This window comes from Hyaena hyaena, unplaced genomic scaffold, assembly GCF_003009895.1.
Source record: "Hyaena hyaena isolate Hyena2069 unplaced genomic scaffold, ASM300989v1 scaffold_101, whole genome shotgun sequence".
NCBI lineage: Eukaryota > Metazoa > Chordata > Mammalia > Carnivora > Hyaenidae > Hyaena > Hyaena hyaena.
The window spans coordinates 1,352,359-1,375,986 of record NW_024080733.1 but is presented as its reverse complement, the minus strand read 5'-3'; the positions used below and the strand labels follow the sequence as shown (position 1 = coordinate 1,375,986).

Here is a 23,628-nt window from a genome sequence, read left to right as displayed (position 1 = left end):
AGAACATATCTGCACCCTACCGCTTAGCCGGTGAAGTTGTCCCTTGGTTCTGTGCCCCAGGGTAGTTCCTTGTTATCCTTTGATGGCCATAGTAGGTGTCCCCAACTGTAGTCACCTGCCTCAAAAACAGACACCAACCCACTGTCTCGACTTGTACCAAAGGATGGGGTCTTCATTCTGCATGTCCTCTTTCTGACAGTAGGTTTGGCTATCATCTATACATTAGGACAACAAGATCCCTTCTCCCAAAATGCAGGATCATTGGCTCCAACATATCAGGAACATGCCGCTTGGCAGAAAATGTTTATGAGATATCATCATAGAAAATGAAGGGATATTATAATGAAAAGGCAACCCTTTGGTTTAATTGCAGCTGTTTAAGCTAAAGGAAATTGTGTATTTGAGCTCTGAAGTGGAAACAAAGTTGCCAGTTCCTGAGACCCATATTACAGAAAAATGAGTTCTTTTTCTCCATTAGAAAAACATATCTGCAAGTAATAAGAATATTATGAGTAAATATTAAAAGAATACATAGCCATTAGGCTGTGAGTAGTTACAGAATACATTATATCTTTAAAGAATTTCCAAATCATCCACTTAGGGGGAAAAAAATAAAACGATTCCTGGCCTGACTAAATTACAATCTGAGTTCCTATCCTACAGAAGTAAAGTATCAACTCTCTCTGGAGAACTGCCCCACACGACCGGAACAGGATGAAGGAAACTTCATTATGAATCTGAAGTGTTATAGATTTAAATTATTACTTGCTTCCTTCTGAGAAATAACTGGAAAGTCCACAGTAGAGTGTGTGCATGAGGATGGAGTGAACTCCATCCAAGGAAGACCAAGGAAGGAATGAGATGCAGGACATTCGGTGCTGAATCGTCACTGCTAAGGGAACGTTCTGTAGGTAACGAAAAAGATAGAATGACAGAACGGGAAGGTACCTCTTTCCAGCTGTACGACTAGGAAAACAGTTCCTATGCAGATCGGAAAAACAATGGAACAACTCCATGTTGTATAATTTTTTAAAATGTATTTATTTACTTTGAGAGAGATCGAGAACATGTGGGGGAGGGGCAGAGAGAGGGAGAGAGAGAATCCCAAGCAAGCTCAGCGCTGTCAGCATGGAGCCCCATGCAGGGCTCGAACTCACAAACTGTGAGATCATGCCCTGAGCCGAAATCTAGAGTGAGACATTTGATTGGCTGAGCCACGCAGGCTTTCCTGTCATATAATGTAAACAAAATTGTTTTGCCTAATTTAGAAAACAGATGAACCCTTCAAACGTAGTACTAATAAGTGGGAATATCCATTGAATGTTCTGGCTCTGGGCACTGAGGAAACAAAACACACCAAAAAACAAAAACAAAAAAACCCTCTGTCTTCACAGAGAGTAACCAAATAAATGTTAACTTCACAGCATGTTGAAAGATAAGCGCTGTGTAAAAATTGTAAAGAAGGGGCACTTGGGTGGCTCAGTCTGTCAAGCTTCCAACTTCGGCTCAGGTCATGATCTCAGTTTGTGGGCTCGAGCCCCACATCTGTTATCTTTGTGCTGTTAACACAGAGTCCGGAACTGCTTCAGATTCTGTGTCTTCCTCTCTCTCTGCCCCTCCCTTGCTCTTGCTCTGTCTCTCTCTCTCCCTCAAAAATAAACAAAAAAATTTTTTTTCTAATGTAAAGAAGAGGGAAGATTAGAGGATGCTTGGGTGAGGGTATGGCTGTTACACTTTTATGGAGGGTAGGCGGTGACTGTCCCAGAGCTGAGATGACATTTGAGCAAAGACCTGAAGCAGGGAAGAGGGTAGGTGGGCAGGTATCCAGAGAACGGCAAGTCAGTGAGCCATGCTCAGTGCTAGAGGAATAGCAAAGCCAAGCCAAGCGGATGGAGACCAGTGAGCAAAGGACACAGTAAATGGTTGGACCTGAGTTCAGCAAAGAAGCACACAATCTGATGAGCTTTTCATCAGGCCCTCCCAGCGTGCTCCAAGGGGCAAGGACAGGAATAGAGAGTCTATTCAGAGTCTGCAGGTGAAAGGTGACAGAATTTGGACCTGCATGGCTACAGTGGAGGTGGGAGGAGGTTGGGTTAAGGACATCTTTTGGAGGCAGAGTCAGTAGGGGGTCCTGATCAAGGGATTGGAGGAGGAAGGGAGCCTCCAAAGTCCTGACTCAGCAATTTCCTGTCGCTATCTGATCCGACGCAGTGATACAGATTTGAGGGGAAAGATTAGGGATTCGGGGTGGGGGCATGGTAAATATAAGATGCTAACTATAAATGTCCAGGTACAGGTATCAAGGAGGCTGTAAGATGCACGAGTCTTGATTTCAGGGGAAGGACAGAACCGTAGATGTCAGTCCAGAGATCACATCAAAGATGATATCCAGGGAGCTCCTGTGTTTTCGGAGTCCCCACAGTTTTAGGAAGGAGGCTGAGAGGCCAATGACGCAGGGCAAACCCAGACAAACGCGGCCCACTGAATACCCACCTCATCGATAATCACCAAGATCAAATGAAATGTTTGCGGAAGTTTCTGGAAACTTGAAAGCGGTAGACAGACACTCGCTTAGGCTCCTGGAGCCAGTCAGGCTTGGCACCAAACACTCTGAGCAGATAAACAATCTATTTGCAACCAGGTCAAGTTCTGTCCCAGCTGTGAATGTGGGACCGTCCCTCAGGTGATGCGCCTTTGTGTCACCTGCTTTCTGCTGGGTGTCGCTCTAAGAACCTTCATGGAAATGCAGGCGGGGGACTTGAACGCTGACTACCAGGTCCTACGACAAAAGAGCTACATCCATGCCCTTGTGTCAACCTCATGTCGGCTCCTTGCGGCGGGATTTATTTTCCCTGAACGCGCTGCTCAGAGAACTGGGGTGACTCAGCTAAGTTCCTACAGTGACCCTGTGTGCCAGAGGGAGAGTCACCGAGTGTTTTAGGACACTTCCCACCCCGGGGTCCTCCATCTCAACCCCCTCTCCAAAACTACCCCACTTCCTTTCAAGACTGGACAGGGAAGATTTGTGATTTATTAACACCCAAAAAAGAAAGCTGCTAGATCAATAGAGAAATAACTAGACTCCGTGTCTGTGAACTTTACAGATTGGGAAGCCAGTACATCGACCTTAGTCTTTCCCTGGAAGTGCTGGTCTGGTCCCTTTATCAAGATGGATGCTGTCAGTACAGGTGATCCAGCCTTATGGGAAATAAAAAATTGAAAGGGGACAAGAAGGAAACACTTTCCTCCAATTGGAAAAGGGTGTCTGAAAGGAATCAGTCCTTGGAGGGATAGGGCACAGGGTGTAGCTAAAAATTCTGACCAAGATTTCTATCCCAGGCTAACCACTTAGAAATTAAGTACATTGGGGGCCCCTGGGTGGCTCAGTCAGTTGAGCGTCTGATTCTCTATTTTCACTCAGGACATGATCTCACAGTTTGTGGGTTCGAGCCCTGAGTTGGGCTCTGCACTGACAGCGTGGAGCCTGCTTGGGATTCTCTCTCTCTCTCTCTCTCTCTCTCTCTCTCTCTCTCTGTCCCTACCCTGGCTTGCACTCTCTCAAAAATAAATAAATAAATGTTAAAAAGAAAAAAATAAAAGAAACTGGGTACATCAAAATATCAACTACTTGTCTGGTGCTTACACTGTATCAGGGACCCATCTAAGGATGCTTACTGCACACAGACTCCTTCAGACCATGAACTTTTCTGAGGAAGGTATATTTTTTATGTTTATAAAAGGAAAATGAGGTACAGGGAGGCCTAGTGACTTCACAAGCTACCAAACTCAAATGGTTTGTCTACAGTGTGTCACTTAACCTTGACCACCATCGCTGACTTTTGTGTCCTTATGGGGGACTGGGGTGACAATGCTGGCCCTGCTGTATTGTCAGGTTGGAAATAGTGTCTAGAAATGTCCTTCACAGAGCTGGCTCTGTGCTTATTAGAGCACAGAGTGCTCTAAGTAGGGGTGCTTCTTAGAATATTAGCCCTGGACGTTGGTTAATTCCCTTTCGAGAAGAATCTTTTAAGTGACCCACCATGTGGGGGAGACCAGCATTGCCTCACACCTCCTCTATGTTTTCCCCCTCTTCCCTCCATGATGCATCCACAAAGCCCTTCCCAAATCTAGCAACAAATGGGGCGCCTGGGAGGCTCAGTCAGTTAAACATCCAACTCTTGGTTTGGGCTCGGGTCATGATCTCACGATTTGTGGGTTCAAGCCCTGCATCAAGCTCTGGGCTGACAGCATGGAGCCTGCTTGGGATTCTCTCTCCCCACCTCTCTCTGCCCCTTCCCTGCTTGCTCTCTATTTCTCTCTCTCTCAAAATAAATAAACAAACATTAAAAAAAGATCTAGCAACCCCTTAGTGCCCTCGCCCTTTTGTGTGTGCACGGGCTTCGTGCTAGAATTGACCATGATGCATTTTGGATGGAAACTCAATGGTTTCTGCTTTACTGGGCTGCAGCCCCTTCAGGATAAGATCACGCATTGTGCCTTTATTGGGACTTTCTGCCTCTCAAGTACCACCTGCAATGGTAAGGCTGTCAGGGAATACATGCTCATTGAATAAGTGAATGAAGACATGCCAGCAGAAGCTTCGAAACTCCGCAATCCTGTTCTAATCTTGCTCCTATAATACAGTGTCTTTATTTGTCTTTATTCCGATCTGTTCAGGCCAGATCAAGATCTGCTTTTCCTTTACTCCGCCAAATCATTTTCAAAAACTTTTCACCAGAAAGCTTTCTGGGTATATCTGTCTTCTCCAAGTCATTGTATCTGACCTGGTTTGCTTTATAATCTCTTCCAACCAAATGGTATTGACAAAAAAAAAAAAAAAAAAAAAGTCACCCGTTTTGAGAATCTAAGTGTAGTCTGACAAATTCCGCGGGGAATGAAGCAAAAAGAATTGTCATCAAGTGGGAAGAATTCGGTTGTCAGCGGAGGCACATCCCCGATTCAGATCTCTAAAGGCGGAAGTGTGAATGATGAGAGCTGTTGGATTTCTGTGGGTTTCAAAATCAGGAGCAATGGAGTCTCCAGAGAGGGCCTTGTAAATGTCGCCTCTCTCACCCGGCCCGCTAGCGGGGCAGTCCTGCTCTGTGGGAGCCCCTGCGCCCCTCCCCTGTGTCAGAAGGAATGGGAGCCACCAGCCTGTGCTTAGAAAAAGCCGAACCCAAGACAGTGAGCCTCAGGAAAAAAGGTCAAGAACCTTGCCCCAGCAACTGTCAGCAAAAACAGAAGCTGGGAGGTGGTCATGAAAATTAGGGACAAGAAACCAAAGCAGAGTCCTTGTTACGAAAATTTCATCCACGTCTTGGTCTTTTCCCTCATGTTCCCGTTCCTTTTCAGATGAGACTGCGTGAGTTCTGTATTGTAGAAAGACAATGGAATTTCTTTTCTTTACAAAAAACTTTTCCTGTGACTTTAAGATTATGCCTGATGTTTCCCAGCTGCTGGAGGAAAAAGAGATGCTCCTCCTTGGCCGTTTAACAGATATTTTAAAGTGGAAGAAAAATACGATTATGATCACAGTAAACTGCATACACCATCAGCTCATTTAATTGCACCTAATTCTATCGACACCGTTGTGAAGTTGGTATGCTCTGCAGGTGACAGACGTGAAGCTCAGAGAGGTTAGGTGACTTGCCATGGCTCACACAGTTACTAAGAAATGAAACTTTGAATCTTATCCTATCCCCTCAACCACCCTTTTTCTCTATAAGCTCATTCTCCTTGAAAATCTTCTAGAACGAAAGTGCAGGTAGCTGATTCCTTTATTACAGTAAGCTCTGCGTAAGTAGTCTGTGATTCATTCTGTAGGGGCTCTTTGTCATTTCGATAATATCTCAAAAGAAGAAAAATTGCTAATTTGACAGTTATTATCTGAATAAACTAGCTGCCCTTCATTAACCACTGCAACATTATTATGTATCTATTCTAAAGAAACAAAATGACTTTAGAGCTATACTTTTTTGAAAAGTATCACCTGTTTCCATTTCCCCTGCTCGATTTTCCCCTCCAGTGTGCTTTTATTGTTGATTTAAGCAGCCTCTCCAAGGCCTTGGGGTCTGCCCACAGAGCCCAGGTTATGCATGACCCCTCAGCTCCACCTGTTCCGGAGTGATGGGCGAGGGGACCGTGAAGCCTGGTTCTTCTCAGCTGGCTCTCCAACTCAATAGGACACTGGTAGTTAGCAGGGTTCATGACGAATCCTAGCTACCACTCACAGAGTCCTCCTCTCTGCTATGGGCAGAAGGCACGAGCTTTCATATGTGAACTACACAATCCACAAACAATCCTGTGAGGTGGTTTACATTATTACCACCAATCTGTACATGGGGAAATTGAGGCTCAGAAAAGCTCAGGAACTGGGTCAAGACCATATAGAATCAAGTATCTGGGTCCTTCACCTCATAGTGTTCTTCCCTAGGAGGAAATGCCTTGGGCTGAGTACTTGATTCCCACTCCTGGGGACCATGACAGACATTTAAAGAGACACATCTGGGGGCTAAAGGTGTTGTATGCATCTAAGAACCCCTCCATCACATTTTGACCTCCTTGGGCCTTGAAACTTATGTTTATTGCCTCATTTAATCCTGACAAAGACTCCCAGTGAAGGGTGGCATTGACTTCCTTTCCAGATAAGGACAATGAGGCTCAGAGAGGTTCAGTGACTTGCCTAAGGTCATATAGGTAAGGCGTGGGCTAGGGATTAAGTAGTGAATCTTTTACCAGTCCCACCTCCTCGGGGCTCCAAGCAGGGGGAGTTAACTGGCTCAAGGCTCAGAATCTCGGAGTTTCTCTCAGCACTAATTGAGGGGTAGGTGTTGCCGAAATGGTCCGGGAAGAATTTGTCCCGATGCTGTCTGGGGTTCATGGAGGGTGGAGGACACTTCTCCCAGGGCTGGCACGGGGCAAAGCCAGTCCACGACTCCCTGGGCCCCGCCACCAGCAGCCTCCTCACCCAGGCCACAGCCTTCCCCAGGGGTCGCCATTCCCTGCCACATTCAACTGCCCAAAGCGACACTTTCCACCTGTCACCTTAGCGCTGTTCGCTCCACCCGGAAAGCTGCACATCCCAGGCCCCTCGGGGCCAAGGGCGCTTTTCCTCACTCTCCCGCAGAAAGTCTTTCTTCTGCCCTCTCCGGGATCTGCACCTGAATTCCTCTCTCCCGGGCAGGGGTACCTTTCCGGATGCGCCCCTGCAAATCCTGAAGGGCAGGGCCAACGGCTCGCTCATCTCTGTCCCTCCCTTAACGCCCAAGAGGGATGGGGACAAATCGGCTGAATTCACGATTCTCCCGCTTCTGCTCAAATGGCACACTCTCGCCTGGCTCGGCTCGGGTGGGGCCCGGCTAATGAGAATGATGGGCGTCAAGAGGTGCGCGGTTAGAGCCCGCATTCCTCTCCCAACCGAGACACACGCAGCGCCTTCCGCGCGCGCTTCGGGTCTCGGAGAAGGGGTTTGTGAGGTGCAAAGAGCCGTGGAGCGGGGCTGCCGGACTGCCTTCGGCGTCACCTCCTCCCGCGGCCGCCCTGCCTGCCACACCTGGGTGTGCACGCAGACCAAGATGGAAGGCGCGATCCTAACTTCTGCCTGAGCAGGTGGGAGGGAAGAGAGACGAGAGGTATTCCATTGGTTGTCTGGGAAAATGAATCGCACCTTCCCTCACTCGAGGAGCATCAACTTTTCCCACCCCCTCGGGTGGGCACTCATCGCCCGGGGTCGCAGCCAGAAGCCGGGAGCCCAGTGGCCCCAGTTCCAGGGAAGCGGAGCCAGGCGGGCAGTGGACGCCCCACCCCCAGACACTCGGGGAAAGTGCCTCACGACGATGTCCCGGGTCCCCAGAGTCCCCGCGGCGGGGCGAGCGGACCGGCCCTGCCCTCCCGCCCCCGGCCGCCCCGCGCGCGTCGCCCGCGCCGGGCCCCCAAGGGTTAAGCGCGGGTCCCGCGGCGCCGCGGCCGAAGCAGCCACCGGGTCCGGGGCGCGGAGAACCGGCCGCCACCTGCCGCGCGGGGCCGCGGCGCGATGCGGCGCTGGAATGAGGAAGCGCGGCGGCGAGGGGAGGGCCCGGGCGCGCTGCGCGCGGGGGTGGCGGCGGCGCGCCGAGCGGGCCCGGCGCGGGCGAGCGGGCTGCAGCCGGCGGCGGCGCCAGCAGGTACGGCCCGCGCCCGCCGCCGCCCCGGGCGGCCCCGAGGGCAGGGGTGGGAGGTGGGGGGTGGCGAGGGGGCCGGGACCCAGCCTCGCGCCCCGGCAAAGTTTGAGCGCGCGGTCGCGGAGTTGCGGTCGGACGGCACCGCGGGAGCCGGCGACCCGGCGGCGGGGGCGGCGCGCCCCGCTGCGCGCCCGCATTCGCGTCCAGCGGCGCACCCGCCTCTGCGTCCCGCTCCTATGCCCCCCCAGCTCCCGCCCGTGCGCCCCGCGCGCCGCGCTCGGGTCCCGCTCCGCGTGCCGGGGCAGCCGCCGGGGCGAGGGCAGGGCCGAGCGCGCGGGGCGGGGCGGCTGCGGGGCGGCGGGGCCGTGGGCCGGAGGTGCGCGCCGCCCCGAAGTTTGCGGAGCGCCGATCCGGGCGGCCGCAGGTGGCGGGGCGCAGGGGCGCGGGGCGCGGAGTGGCCCAGGTACGCGGCCCGTGGGCGGCGCTGTGCGCGCTGGGCGGCCGGCCGGGCCGCGAGCGCCGAAGCCGGGTCGGAGCCGGCGGGGGGCGGGAGGGGGTGGGGTGGGGAGGGTGGCGGAGAAATGGGGAACCAGGCGAGTGAGCAACTTCAGGAAGTCATTGTGAAAGAAAGCTGGGAAGAGCTCGGCGGCCAAGTTAGCAGGGCGCTCTAACAAGTGCATGCGCGGCCCGCGCCTGGGGCGGCGACTGCGGCGACGGTGCCTGGGTCCCCGCGCAGCGCCGACCTGCCCGGGCGGGACCTCGGAGGTGGCGAGGCGGCCGGCCCCGGGCGAGCCCGGCAGGGCACGGGGAGCCCCGACCCCGAGGTTGCTCTTCGCGCCGAAGGATCGGTCTCGGCCCCCAAAGTGCGACGCGCAAGTCCACGTGAGTGTTTTCCAATTGAATTTCAGTAGGAAAACTCAGAGTAGCTCGTGGCTTCAAAAAGAGAGAATGAAAAGACAAGGTGGTGAGAGCTGTGACCCCCTCTTTCGCTCAGGTCCGCCTCTCCTTTCTGGGGACAGTGAGAGCGCTGACTTTTGTCAAAGCCTCCGCCGCCAACTTGTGCGGCGACCGCAGGCGCAGGGCCAGGCGGGCAGTGAGCCGCCCGCTGTCACCGTGGGGAGGAGGTCCAGCTCCAGTTGTATTTAAATTGACATGTACCTATAGGAAGCCAGGCTTTAGAAAGTCACCAAGGGAGAGCTTTCTCTGATCTTGGAGGGGAGAGCGTTTCGCCTCTCCTGAAAAACCATTAGATCGCGTCTGAACTTGCTTTCTGCAAAATGAAGAATGATGCCGGTTTGAAAAGTTAGTGGTACCTTTGCTCACTGTCATTTTGGCGGTCCGGTTTCGAAACTCGCTGGCAAGGAGGCATTAGGTTGCTTGCGAGTGCATTTGAAAATGTACTTAAAAAAAAAAAGCCCAGGATCCTTGGTGATTCCTGGGGAACCTCGTGAGCGTGAGATTGGTTTTTCTTCCAGTTGTAGAAAGCGCATAGCGTTTGGACGGGCACAGCTTGCTAGCCCAGTTTTCCTTCTGCGCCCTGGGCTGTAGCCGGCCCAGAGCGAATTCAAGGCAGCTGCTTTGCTCAGCCAGCACGTTGCTTATGCCCACACCCCCTGCCCTCCGAACCGTGTATCTCCTCCCAGACACCTTGTTTCTGAACTTGGAGACTCAAACTTCTCCTCAAGAAAATACCTACTTGCTACCCAAACCCACTTCTGTTAAAGGAGAAGAAAAATTATGGAAGTAGAAAATAGGTGATATGGACAATGTTTAAACTTTCATGGAAATGGAAATGGTTACAAGGATGGGTTCACTTGGTTTGGGGTTGAGAGGAGAGAGAAACGAGCAGGAAACGGGTTGGAGCCTCTTGCATTTTTTTTCTTTCTTTTGTTTGAAAATGTCTGATCGGGTTCCTGGGACTCATCTTTTAGATGGAATTTTAAAGGTACTGATTTCAGGATGTTTTGGTATTCAGTGCGTCAGAACTGTTTCAGGGACAAATCAGATTATTTGGTAACGTGGCTAAAATGGTGAATGGTGACAAATGTCCGTGACAGGAAGATCACCTGCTTACATCATAGAAGATGCAGAACGTGTTAAAACAGAACTCGTATGCACAGATGTAAATAATGATGCCACCGGTTAAAATCCTATACAATTCTGGTTTGATATAATGTTTCTGATCTCAAAACTTTCCAGGAACGTATGTGTTTATACCTTTTTTACGTGGCCAGAAATGTGCTTGTGCTTCCCGGTCTTAAAGCCCACCCTTGCTGATGTGAAAACATGTTATTGAGTTAAATGGCCATGTTTTCTTCTCCTTTTGTTTCATGGTGGTAGTTGAAGGCAGGGGCTCTGAAAACTCTCGCATGCTAGTTTGTTTAATTCACCAGCGTCTTTAGTGAAATGCTGCACCTTGAGGAATTAATTATACAGTCTCGGAATTCAGAAGCGCGGTAGCAATAATAGCCCACCAACAGCGCGGCCTCGCGGGACGAGTTTGCGGGTCTGGAAGTAAAAGTGTGCGTGTGTGAGGGTTGGCTCTTTGGAGAAGTTGGTCCGCAGCCTCGTGAGGGAAGGTAAACCGTGGCTGTCCTGGGTCCCAGTTCCTTTGCTGGGACATTAAGAGCTTAGTGAATTTCCTGGCCCAGAGGTCTGAAGCCCCGCCGAGACTTGGCCAGAGACTTAAGCGTTCGAGGGTGATGGTTATTTTGGGGGAATTTTTCCCCCTTGATTTGGATTTGCGTGTTTCGTGTTTAGACAACGCAGCTGCATGTTGTCAGCATACATGTCAAACTTTGGAATTTTGAGGGAACATGGTGGAGCCCATGTGATGAAATGCCCCTACCCCCACACGAACATGGGTCCCGTGTGTACTTCAGAATTAGGTGTGTGTGAACAGATTCAGGAAATAAAGAGATCTGAGTCTCTGCACACACACACACACACACACACAGAGCTGGCGTGCAGAGGGAGGCATGGGGGCAGGTCATCTTCACATCACACAGACCTGACGTGGGTAATGAAGCCCCTCCTTTTCGGTTCTGTTTGTTGGGTTGGCTTTTGCCTTTTACTAAAGCGAGATGGATTTTCCTCCTTATTCTGTTGAGTTAAGAGGTAAACGATGTGAGTGCTTTGGGTGTCTGCCCAAGACTGTGTGTGCAGGCGATGGACTTGCCGTGAACCCAGAATCATCAAGGATTTCACTGTTCCATGGCGCGTGTGCATTTTCCCTTTCCTGTAAGCTTTGTGATTCTGAAATCATTTCGCTACGAAATAAGGTTTGGTTTTCGTTGCCTAATTCTAATGGAGATTCCCTTGGTGGCTCTGGTTCACAAAGAGCAAAGCAAGCCCCTTGCTGGTTCTCTGGCAACACTTGTGATGTGTGAGGGTCACAGGCCTTCCCAGGGATTGTGACTCGGGCTTCTGGCCATGAGCTGCTGTTTCTCTCCGGCCCTGGCCCTTAAGGTTACTCCCTGTCCAGCGTCAGTCCATTGGTATTTTTAAAAAAAATTTTAAGCTTTATTTGTGAGAGACAGAGTGTGAGCAGGGGAGGAACAGAGAGACAGGGAGACAGAATCGCAAGCAGGCTCTAGGCTCCGGGCTGTCAGCACAGAGCCCCACATGGGGCTCGAACCCACGAACCGTGAGATGGTGACCTGAGCTGCAGTCGGACGCTTAACAAACTAGCCACCCAGGCGCCTCCCGGTCTGTTGGTATTTTTGGAGCCCTCGGGCAGGTGTGTGTTGCGTGTGTGTGATCGTGCCATTTCCGTTTTACGGGAGAAAACACGAGATGTAGAAACGATCAGTGAGCCACCCTCTCCGGCTTCAGGAGGAAACCTACTGGTATTGTCTACACCGTGAGGCAGATCATTGTGTCTGCTCACAACAGGCACATGTGAGTGTGTGATCTAGATGCAGGGAGGCTGAGTTTCGGAGTATCGGTGTTGCATGCACATGTGCACACACACACACACACGCAAGACAGGTTTAAAGGTCAGATAGGGTGGGTCATAGCAGTGGGGCCCGTCGGGCACTGGCGACCCCAGACCCAGCTCCAGCCACTGCGACACGGCTGTTCCCCGTGGAGACCAGAGCTGGGGGTGGTGTCCTGTGCAGTGTGAGAAACACCCCTGCCCCCGTCATCTCTCTGCGGCTCCTGCGACACCCTCCCTCCTGAGCCGCCCTTGGCATAGCCCTCCTCCGACTCGGTTTCTCAACGTTGCGCACTGCTCTGACAAATGTCTTTAAGATGTGACGACACGTGAGGCATGAGGCGCCGCTTGGGGACAAGGACCAGTGAAAAGGCCGCCAAACCAGGCAGAAGTTCCTACGGGGGGGGGGCGGGGGGGCAGGGCCACCCGGCTTCTGTGCCTGTGTCTCTGGCCGGTCTCCCCTGAGAAGGGCCTTCGCCTACAGGCCGCAGCCTACAGGCTTCCGTTGGCTTTTTGTCCCTGTCTGATTGTACGGTGATAAACGGGCCGCGGCTGCCGCAGGCGCCCCCGGTGACCCGCCCTGCAATGTGCTGTTAGACGTGGCGAAAGCACAGAGGGCCAGGCCTAGGGGCCTCTGTGTTGCCCGGCTCGGGTCCGGCCCTGTTTCCCTTCTCCCGCGTGGCCCTGATGGCCTTGGGGGAGCCCGCGGTGCCTGTTGACTGAGGAAGAGAGCTCCCGCTGTCTCCCCCCACAACTGGGCCGTCCTCATAATCTCTGAACCCACTTTGGTCAGGACAGGAAGCGCAGGCTCCCTTCCTGCCCGTGTTTTCCTGAGAGAAAACTATCTTCCCTCCTTTTTTGCATATTTGGCGAATGGTTCCACCTTTCTCTCCGCCCCAGTGGAGTGTGAAGGCGGTGGTGGAGGACACAGGCCCGCCACCCCGGGGACAGCAGGGTCCCTCCCAGGCGGCGGAGCTAAGGGGCCTCCACGCGGCCCAGGGTCCGAAGACCCCAGTCCTCGGAAGGCAGCGCCCCAGGTCTCCCTGAGGCCCAGGCTCACTGGTGAGTGCCCCGCGCTTTCTCTGCACAGATGGGGCGGGGAGAGCCCAGCCCGCGCCCAGCCCCTTGCCCTGCACCCCTCTGCCGCCTGTCCAGGGTGATGGAGAGCATCATTATGCACCATTTGCACGCACCCCTTTCGGGTTTTCCTGTGCTCCACCTCTTGACGGCTCATGGTACAGGGGCCACCGCTTAACGGATTGCCCTGAATGGGCCCTAATTAGTGGAAAAGCGCCTTCTTCATATTTTCTCACTCAAGTGTGCAATGATTCATTTTTTTTCTCCAGCAATCAGCTCCCTGCTAAAGGAAACCTGACTCTCTTCCTGCCGTTTTCGCGCCAAAAGTGCGCAGTAATGGACGTGGTGCCGAGCTGTGGGGCCCCGAGGGGCTTGGGGGGCCGTGGGATGTGAGGGGCGTACCCAGGATCCTTCCCTGCCCTCCTCCCTCCCTCTCTCTCCTTCTTTCTTCTTTCTGGGTGGGGGGGAGCTGGTTTGCAGAGTCTATACAAACAACTGAGAAAGAGCTGCGTATTTTTTTAAATGTTTTATTTATTTTTGAGAGAGAGAGAGAGAGAGAGAGAGAGAGGAAGACAGCATGAACAGGGGAGGGGCAGAGAGAGAGGGAGACACAGAATTCCAAGCAGGCTCCAGGCTCCGAGCTATCAGCACAGAGCCCGACGCGGGGCTCAAACGCACAAACTGTGAGATCATGACCTGAGCTGAAGCCGGACGCTCAACCGGCTGAGCCACCCAGGTGCCCCTGCGTAAAGTGTTTTTAAGTGCTCTTTTCCATACTGAGATGGGGGCTTTAAGCTCCACTTTGGAGATCATACCGATATCACCACTCCAAGGTGTTTTCTGTTAGCTTGAAAGGACTTGAAATTGAGCCAGGTTGGTCTGAGTCCTTTCTAAAGCTAAGAGTTCCGCCATGGACATCGATTCGTCAGTTTTGGGGTGCGTTTTTGTCCTTGAGTCGGATTTTCACTGGCCAAGCAGGAACAGGTGAAATAGCGCATAAGATACCACCTCCTTAGCCCTAAGGTTGGGAGTGTTGGGGGGGGGGGGATGTTTACTTTAGAATCTTCAGGAGAAATGAAAATGAGCCATTGATCTTTTGTAAGCTTGCTTCTCAGACACTCTGAAATGTCCTCCAGGGCTTTTAATGGAAAGGAGAGAGAGGCAGCGACCCCCTGGTGTGAGCCCCACTTTTAGCCTGAAAAAGTGACCTTTTCCTCCTCCTTCGAGCCTGAGTTTTTGTGTAGGGCGGAAAATTAAAGTGATAGGCAAAGAGATCCACGGCGAAACCGTATTGATAAATTGTGTATCCCACTTCATTAAACTGAAATCAGACCGCTAATTATGGGAGGTTGTTAGCGATAAGGCAATTAATTCCCTATTAAAACTGGGTTGGAAATTTCGAGGGCTTTTTACACGCGTCTTCCTGCTGCTGCCTGGGATTGTCTGTTGTTTCCCCTGGATTTCGAGAACCTCCAGCTTCAGTGAGAGCAGGGGAGGCTTTTTGTGAAAGAAAGGAAACAAGATACTTAAAAACGAAGCATTGACAGTAATTTACACTTACCTAAGGGCGGCGGAAAAATCCGCGTGTACTGTTCAAACTGAGCCCTCATGTATTTCGCCGCCTGATGGACAGGAGCATTTTCTGCCAAATTATAAATAAAGGCATGCCGGTTTTTGTGACCCTGCAAATGCGGAAGTTGTAAGCTTCTGTGAGGTTCTACGGGTAACACCCACACCCGGGTTTGCATGAGGACCTTGGAGGCTAACGGTTGTGCACTGCGGAACGGGGTCCAAGCGGTGCTCGTTGGGCCCTATACCCACCAGGAGTGTGTGTTCGTATGGCCCTTGTCATTTGTGCTGGGGTGTTGGGCACACAGCGCACGTCTGGGTTACGGCCCCGCTGGGACCGAGCTCTCTGTCTCTCCCAGCCTGAAATGGACATCTAGACCTTTCCTTGCGAAGCTGATCCAACGGAACAGGCCACCGACAGCATCCCGCGGTCTTCTTCTCTGTAATTATTCGGTTTACTGCTATACGAGTCGTTCTCCCAAAGTAACGGATACACTGATTCCGCCTTCTGCTCGTCTCAGAAACAGCCTGACTTGACCTCACCGGGTGGGCCGCGTGAGGTTGGGGGAGCAAGGTGAATTCCAGAGGCCTGCAGGCACCTTTCTGTGTGGTGGGAACACAGTGGGAAAACGTGCACCTGGGTGACTTTTAATGGTCCTCGCCAAGTGACCTCGTTTTAAGTGATTTTACTCGGTGATTTGTGGCTGTTGCCAGAAAGAACGGAGGAGCTCAGAATCGTGTGTCTTCCTGCAGAGAGCGTTTCCCTTTGGCCCGGAAGCTCTGTGGCTTTAGGGGAGGGAGTCAGTCAGCAAGGCCGCTCCGTTCTCCTCCCTGGAGCCAGGAGGAAACTGCCCCTCTTTCTCCACCAAGCAGCCTTCTTCCATTGCCAAGAACAAGGGGTGAATGGGAGTCTGGGTGACGTGTTTGCTCCAGGACACACTTTCTCCCCGTGGTTCTCTCTCGGTGTGTGGATCTTGACTCACTCCCAACCAGACAGCCAGAGACTAACCGGAAGTGAGGAGACCGACGAGAATGTTCTCAGCGGGCAAATCAGCAGTGGGTCTCAGTTATTGGAAACAAGCATATTTGGAGGGATTTGTACACAACCGGCCACGCCTGTGGGGATTTGGAGACATTTCCTTCTTTGGATCTCAGTTAAATGTATCTTTTGTCAAGGCCACTCACACAACCCCTTCATTAAAAAAAAAAAAAAAAAAAAAGGCCAGCGGCCCTGTAGTACTACCATTTGGGGGAATGTTTTGGGTGTACAAGTGGATTTGCATGTTCAGTTTTAATTTTAAGTTTCCACGTGTGCCCCTGAAATGATCTACTAACACCTTAAACAAAGCCACTGCTAAGCCATCCAGAAAAGATACTGTTTTCTCTGTGAGGACAGCGCGTTTCCTTGCTGAGTTAAAACACTGAGCGAGCACTCTAACTTTGTATCGATCCTTTCTTTTTTAAGTGAAAAAAACACCTTGGGGGGGAGAGAAAAAATAGGAACACAAAATTGTCCCTGGGCTCCTCTGTCTCATCACTTTGTAATAAGAAATGACAAAACATCAGCACTCTTGGGAATGTCGGTGCACATCATTATTTGGGGGCAGTTTTTATGTTTTTTTTAAAGGTGTAAATCTCATTTTTGCTGCACAGTCGCTGGCCATGCATGAAGGTCTTCTGAAATCGGGAAGAGGGTAGAAGAGAATGATTCTAAACTTAGATTTCTTTTTTTCTTTTTACTTAAGTGATGAAGTGAAGTGTAAAAAGCCATTTATATTTGAGGAAGCTGCTTAGGAAGTAGCCGCTGGTGACAGAATCAGGAAAAGTCCTATAAAAGCGTATGTAAATTGGAGGATGAAGGTCCCCACTCTGGTGGCTGTAGAAGCAGTAGTTACTGGGAGTAGTTTGAGAGCCTGTGGACTAGCGCCGGGACTTTCTTCACTTGTCTTTTTCCTAGAGCCTCTACATAAGTCTCTTCTCTGCATAGGGGAGTCCCATGATGCCAGAACCTTCTGGGGGCCCCTGTAAATCCTGCTCTGGACCTGCTTTTGAGAGCAAATGTGTGAGCACGGGGAGCCAACTCTGCCTTCTCTAGTTAAAAAAACAACCCAAAATTCGAATGCCATATCTCTCATCTTTTTTTTTTTTTTTTAACCTCACTTGGAGACAGGTGGTTGTGTGATGGCATTTAACAGCATCCTTGTGTTCTTCTCCTTCTGCATTCGGTATCTCTTTGCCGAGAATGTTTCCAAACAGCACGCTTTTTAGCTGTATTCTGAAAAGGCTTCTTCGGTCCCCCTCCCCTCCACCTTCCTCTTTTGCATATCAGTTCCTGCCCCAAAAGGGGGAAAAAATGTGAGGACAGAATTGCACATCTGAGCGAATTTGCCCTCCAAAAGCAAGTTCAAGGCAGAACCACTGGAAGGGTTTTCTGTGGCTCCGTTACATAAGGGGGAGGGGAGGCCCCCGCGAAAGCCAAATTGGATTTCCTGCTGTCCTGTTGAAACCTTGTTTTTCATTGTTATTTGCGCCAGCCATCCTCCGTGGAGTAATCATGAAAATGTGTAGATTGGCAGCTAATTTTTGAAAAATGAAAAGAATCAGAAATGAAATAAGAGTGCCCAGAAGTTTTTATGTTCTCCCGGCCTGTTTTGTCAAGTTGTTAGGAAAACCTATAAGGTCCCCCTGACCAGACACAAAGACCTCGCAGATTGCTTTAGCTTTCTCTTGGAACATTCCTTTTTTTAAGGTACAGTGTAATTCACGGTGATATGATAGATTTGCAAAAATAAAATCTACCAATCTGAAAATGAAAGGGCTGTCTCTGGGCAGGAATAATGGGTTTTATTAAAGAGGTCTGTGACCCAAGGCATTTTAAATAGACTATAGGCTTGGCCCGTTTCCCCCACTACCTGCCCCTTTCAAAACAAGCCTCATTGATAAGGAAATAACCCCCAAATGTAAGTGTAATGCAATCCCACTCTTCCGGAGGAAAAAAAAGAATCAGTAGCATCCATTTCATCCAATAAGCAGAATTTAACTTCACTGTAGAAGTTTCCTGATGAAGTCTGCCTTTATCTGCAGAGTATTACCAAGGACACCCTTCTTTTCTGTTAGGATTCAGGGACCATCCACTATTTGTCCATTGTCCATTGGAAATTTGGGACCACAAGCCTGGGCTACGGGGTTCGGATGGGCAGGAGTGAGAATCGCGTCTCCCTTGAGCGTTTGTGGGTTCAGGTCAGCTCCGTGGATGTGTAAACGGGTGTCCTTGTGCAGGCTGCTGCATCGTCAGCCTCAGTCTTCTCATCTGTAGAATGGAAATAATATGCAGATCGTGCATGATAATTACAGTTGTGTCATCTAATTGTGAAGGTTAGAGACACAGGTTTAGCAAATAAGCATGATATACTAGCTCAGTGTTAGACACCGTGCCAGGCACTCACATAAAACGATGGACAAGGTGGACCAGGTGCCCAGGCTCGTTTGCCCGTTAAATGCCATAGTCAGTTGCTTAAATAAAGCCAGCAGATACCAGTATCCATTCCTTCACTCCCTTTTCCTGGCACATATGAAGTACTTGCGAAATGTCGTGAAAGAGCCCTGGACAGGAAACCACCTCTGTGTATCAGGAGAGGGGAAAGGCATGGTTTTTATGCATTGATGTATTTTTAATTGAGGCCTAATTGAGACGTGGCATCACATCAGCTTCAGACGGACAACATCATGATTCAATATTTGTGTACATCGCAAAGTGATCACCACGATAAGCAGAGTTAACATCCGTTGCCACACCAATTTCCAAAAAAATCCGTTTTGCACCACGAGGGCTTTTAAGATTTGCTCCGTTGGCAACTCGCAGACACGCAGGGCAGTCTTATTAACAGCCTCGTGCTGCGCAAACATGGCATTTTCTTTCGTTTGTGTCCACTGGTTAAACCACAGAGAACTGAGGTTTTTTTTTTGTTTTTTTGTTTTTTTTTTTTTAAAGCTTGCAGAGGAGCTGTGTGCTCCCAGGGAATGGGTTCGTGCTGAGTGACCACCAGGGTTCATCGTGGACACTTGGGCACGCTGTGCACTTAGCCGTGCTAGGGCAGCCATGGCTCTGGGCCGCTCGAAAAGGGATCAAGTTGTGGTTCTTGACGGGCAGCTGGCTTTTCATTTTGACTTCATTAATTCAGATTCGCCGTTTCAGAATTACCGGCGAGCGTGGAGATTTCAGAGCAAGTGATGTGAAGAGAGGGGTTCATCTTTGGGAAGGGAAGGGACAGATGGTCCAGAGGCTGAGGAGGGCCTGGGGACCGCAGCCAGCCCTGCGCACGTGCCAGTGGCCCTTGAGGCTCCCTGTGGCTCTGGGGACTGTTCTTGGGGCTGCCTGCTCGCTCTCAGGTGGAAGTGAGGACATACTGGAGACTTGCCCAGCTCCTGGCTCAGGAGTCACGACTGCCCAGGGCGGTTGGATGCGTCTTTCCAGGGGATAGCCAGGTCCCCAGTCTGTCGTGGGTGTGGAAGAAGGAAAGAAGGACAGGGACAGGTGGCGGAGGGGTGTTTCCAAAGTCTCCCCATCCCCAAGGCTCCTCCACGGGGTGGGCACCAGCAGGAAGTACATGTCTCCCCAGGCCTGGCTGCGGGGGAGGGAGAAGTGTGCTGGGCCACCGTGCTGGGCCGCCATTGCTCCCGTCTCTCAGTTCTTTTGCTTGATCTCTGCACCTGCTGTGTCCCAGAGTCGCTGATAGGCCAACTCCATCAAACTGAAACCAGCAAAGTCCTATGTGAGCAGAAGGACCGGGGAGAGACAGAGACACAGACACAGAGAAGGAGGGAGGAAGGATGGAGAGACAGCAAGAGATGTTAGGCTCGGTGACTACCAGCCAGATGACGGTGGGCAGTGGCTTCTGACCGCGGGCTCTGCTCCCCTGGAGGGATGGCCGGCCCCCGACAGCCGCTGTCACGCCGGCTTCCACTTATCTCTGCATCTGTTTCTCCTTGTGCAAGTTTCAGAACCGCGGGCTCCAAGGAAACAATAAAAGCATTCAGGGCCGTAGGAACTGCCCAGGCGACGGGTGTCTGTCGCTGCCGTCGGTCGGTTCAGGTGCTCAGGTGTCTGGGTGTCCCAGGTGGAGTGGAAAATCACAGTTGACTTCTGTGAAGTCACCCTTCCCCCTGGCATTTCGCTCTATAGACCTGTGATCCTGGCTTGCGTTTAGGTGCCGGTTTCTGAAAACAAGTTGCTAATCCACTTTTGTGATGAACCCCTCTTTCTGATCGTGAGCTCCTTCATGGGCAGAGACCCCGTCCCGGCCAAGCTCTCTGCTTTCCCGTTGACGCCGGACACAGACCGCTTCCACGTGGGAGAGGAGGGCTCAGGAGGCTGTCTGAAAATGAGCACAGAGCCTGGGGTGTGCATGTGGCAGTGGGGATGGGGTGGAGCCCTGCCCCCCCTTCCACGACCCCCCGCAAAGCTGCCCCTCTGTCATCTCGGGTCTTGGACGGGATGGAATTTCCTCACCCTCATATCAGTTTCCCATTGCCAAATCATCTGTCTGATCTTTGCTTCAAAGCAGTCACTTTTACAAAAAAACTCAACGATGGTTCCATCCCAAGACATGCAAATTTGGACTTGGGGGAAGTTTGAGGGACCTAGTCAAGTCCCCCCCTTCGCCCCCCTTGCCATGTGATGGCAAGCAAGCCTAGTTACAGAACTCATGGTGCGTGTGGCCCCTGTCCCCGAATTATCAAGAAGGTCAAAGCCGTGGTAACAAGCAGGCAATAGCCCCGAGCAAGGGGGCTGGCTGAGCACGGCCACACGCCCACGTGGAGTAGGGTTCCTTCAGAGTGTGTCTGAAAACCTAAGTGGTGCTGATTACCCAGCGGAGTCCCACGTGGTGGGGGTGGGGTGTGGGTGTGGACACTTAGTGAGAATAGAAACAGGTGTGTTGACACAAATTCACCGTCCTCTGTTCAATCCCTGGCCCCCAGCACACCGCCCTGAGTGTATAGACGGCTGCTGAGACAGGGCCGCTTCCTGGAGGGGACACACAGGGCGCACAGGCGAGGTGACTCCCCAGGGCAGACCTTTCCCACCCAGCAGAGCCTGATCTGGGTCTCAGACCCTCTGTTTTCTGCTTTGTGTCACCTGTCACATCTCCCGCCTGAACCACCATGACAGGGTACCTGATGTGAATGGATTCTGCCCCTTGCCTCAAACCCGGAGGGTCCCCCCTCTCTGCCACCACCATGAGGGAGGACACCTCCCTGAGAGCCAAGGTGGGCAGCCATCTGTGAGGCTTTAGGAGACAGTCTGTGCTTGGAAATAGCTGGAATCTACAATGGGATGCTGGATAGATCTCTCCCTGCACTGAGCTGTGCGTAGCCATTAAAATGAGGACGTCGATGTAGATTGGCAAAATACAAAAACAGGTGCAGAATGGAATGAAAAAACATTTCACCACAGTATATTTGGAATGGATTTAGCATGCTCTTTTTGTCCAAAGCTCTGTGTGTGTACACAAACACGCATACACAGACACACAAAATTGAGTGGTCTTAAGTGGTAGGAGTTATGGGCATTTTCTTGCCTTGAAAAAAAAAAGTTGAAAAAATGTATCACTTGCATAGCAAGAAGATTCTAGGTCAACATTCTACAAATTTTGTGTTAGACTAGTTTTTGCTGTAACAAGATTTGTTTAGACTAGTATTTTATTTAGACCAGTGTTCATTTATTTATTTTAATGTTTACTTCTGACGGGAGGAGAGTGAGGGAGGCACAGAGAGAGAGGGAGACACAGAATCCGAAGCAGGCTCCAGGCTCCGAGCTGTCAGCACAGAGCCCGACACGGGGCTCGAACCCATGAAATGTGAGATCATGACCTGAGCTGAAGTTGGACAGTTAATCGACTGAGCCACCCAGGCGCCCCATACTTTTATTCTTTTAATCAGGAACCTGTCTCCCAGCCCCTAGACTAGTGTTTATTTAGAAGAGTTTTTGTAACAACAAGTTGTCTCCCACTCAACCCAGGGACATTTCAAGATGGGTCTGTGCGATTCCGCGGTAAAACACTGTACTCACCTTCCGAAAACCAGACCTTGCGTTAACACTGCACGGAGATTCCAGAGTTTCCTCATCCGGCTGTGTCATTGTTTTGGCGGTTTCCAAAGAATCGTAGAGTTTTACCTGTTTTACATAGAAGGACTGGTGCCTTGGACGCTCAGACACATGCCAGTGTCGGGTTTGCTTCTGGGGCTGGTGTGTTTGGCTCCCGCCTGTCACGGACCCTCTGTCCCAGGGCTGAAATACATGTGGGCTCTGAGCCCCTTTCCGTCCTGTGGTCAGCGGCCGTCACCTTGCACCACACACTCCGGCCTGGAAAATTCCTGCCCCAATTCAGACCCATGCAGCGGCTTTAGAAAGAGTTGAAAACCCCTCCCCGTCCAGAAAAACAGTGATAGTCATCTGTGTCTCCTCTGTGACTGGTCCCATACGACAGATATGGAAGATACGGATTCTGCGCACCGTGTAGGCATGTGTCATTAGACATATGCATAAATTTGCTCCTGCCTGTGTAGTCTCAGCCGAATGGGAGAGGGAAAGGGCCCCTGAATTCTCCACCAGTGTCAGAGTGGGGTGAAAACTGGCCTCGCGGGGCTCAGATCCACCCACCTAAACCCAAGAGACAGAGATGGGGTCCCCCCCAGACCCACAGGTGGCCTGATTTAGGCTGGTCATATAGACCCAGTTTGCTGCTTTAGAGGAGGCTCTGTCCCGAGGTTGTCCAGCAGAGCATGAATGAGCAGATTTTGTTGAGGTCCCGGACCTTCTGCCGGCCAGAGCTTTCTGACCCACAGGACTTCCAGATGTCATTTCCTAGGGCTCCCCCAACCTCCGAGGTCAGGCCAGGGCCAATGAGCACTGACCTCTGCCTGGTATGTGGGGCAGAGTTCTCGCTGTCACCCTCCAGGGCTGTCCTTCCCACTTGGTTTTCTGTCCCTGCACTAGCGTGAGGGGCCAGCCATGTGTCAGCAAACAGGAAGGTTTGGGCGCTGCCCCGGCCCTGTTCTCCGGCCGTCGTGAGCTTCACTTCCTGTGTGAGCGCGCTGGCGACGTCTGAGGCAGGGTCCCTGAAAGAGCGGGGACAAAGACGGAAGCGGCCGCGGTGCCCATCTGCCAGGCTGGAGGTGTATTCATTATTGATGGAGAGAGTGCGAGAGCTGCTCAGATATGCAGCCCTGCCTGGGTAAATGAGACATTCTTCAGCAAATTGCTTCGTTTTTTGATTGCTGAGTGTATGCGTGTCACCAAGCTGACTCAAGGTTCATCGATGCATGCTCAGTAAATTAGAAAGAACATAACTATGGACCAGCCAAGAGAATGAATTCTGTGCCTACAATGACCCAGGGCCATTTAATTTTCTGCTTAATTTTGTTGCAGTCAGTTTGCATTTTGGGTTATTATGCAGTAGGAAATTAACAATAAATAACAAATTTGGTCCTCCTGTGTGCGTAATGATATTTTTATAAATCTTTGTAATGCTGTCTTTAAAAGGATCAGGGTCTGTGCCAGGCTGATACTCCAGCAAGTATGTGAGGAGGAAAATGCATTATTCTTGGTAGATAACCTTGTTGTTAAATGCATAGAGCTTCGCTCTCTCTTTCTTGCTCTCTTCATATCTTATTAGTCATTTTCTTGAAACTAAAATCCCTTCCTCTTTTTTTCTCAGATAACCTGAGGACAATGGACGCTGATGAGGGTCAAGACATGTCCCGAGTTTCAGGTGAGACTCTCACGGGGGACCTCTATGGGGGGCCCGTGAGGAAGCCTCCGCCGGGTGCCAGGGGCCTGGGTGCTCGCTGAGTTCCCGAGGGAGGAAGACAGGTTTTCCTGCCAGA

The 23,628-nt window shown here is 51.2% G+C and overlaps 1 protein-coding gene across 12 annotated transcripts in view; it reads left to right on the top strand.

Annotated features, from left to right (window-relative positions):
- The first annotated feature begins 8,114 nt into the window (after window positions 1-8,114).
- Window positions 8,115-23,628, top strand: part of IKZF1 (IKAROS family zinc finger 1) — a 98,301-nt gene continuing 82,787 nt past the window's right edge. For 9 of the 12 annotated variants that reach the window (XM_039235692.1, XM_039235691.1, XM_039235690.1 and 6 more), the window contains exons 1-2: window positions 12,561-13,158; window positions 23,460-23,513. In XM_039235692.1, coding sequence (XP_039091623.1) covers window positions 23,474-23,513 — 40 coding nt within the window. In that variant the 5' untranslated portion in view covers window positions 12,561-13,158; window positions 23,460-23,473. Of the gene's footprint in view, window positions 8,163-8,592; window positions 8,623-8,796; window positions 9,042-12,560; window positions 13,159-23,459; window positions 23,514-23,628 lie in introns of those variants that run through there. The other 3 variants (XM_039235682.1, XM_039235683.1, XM_039235681.1) reach the window with 3 other exon arrangements.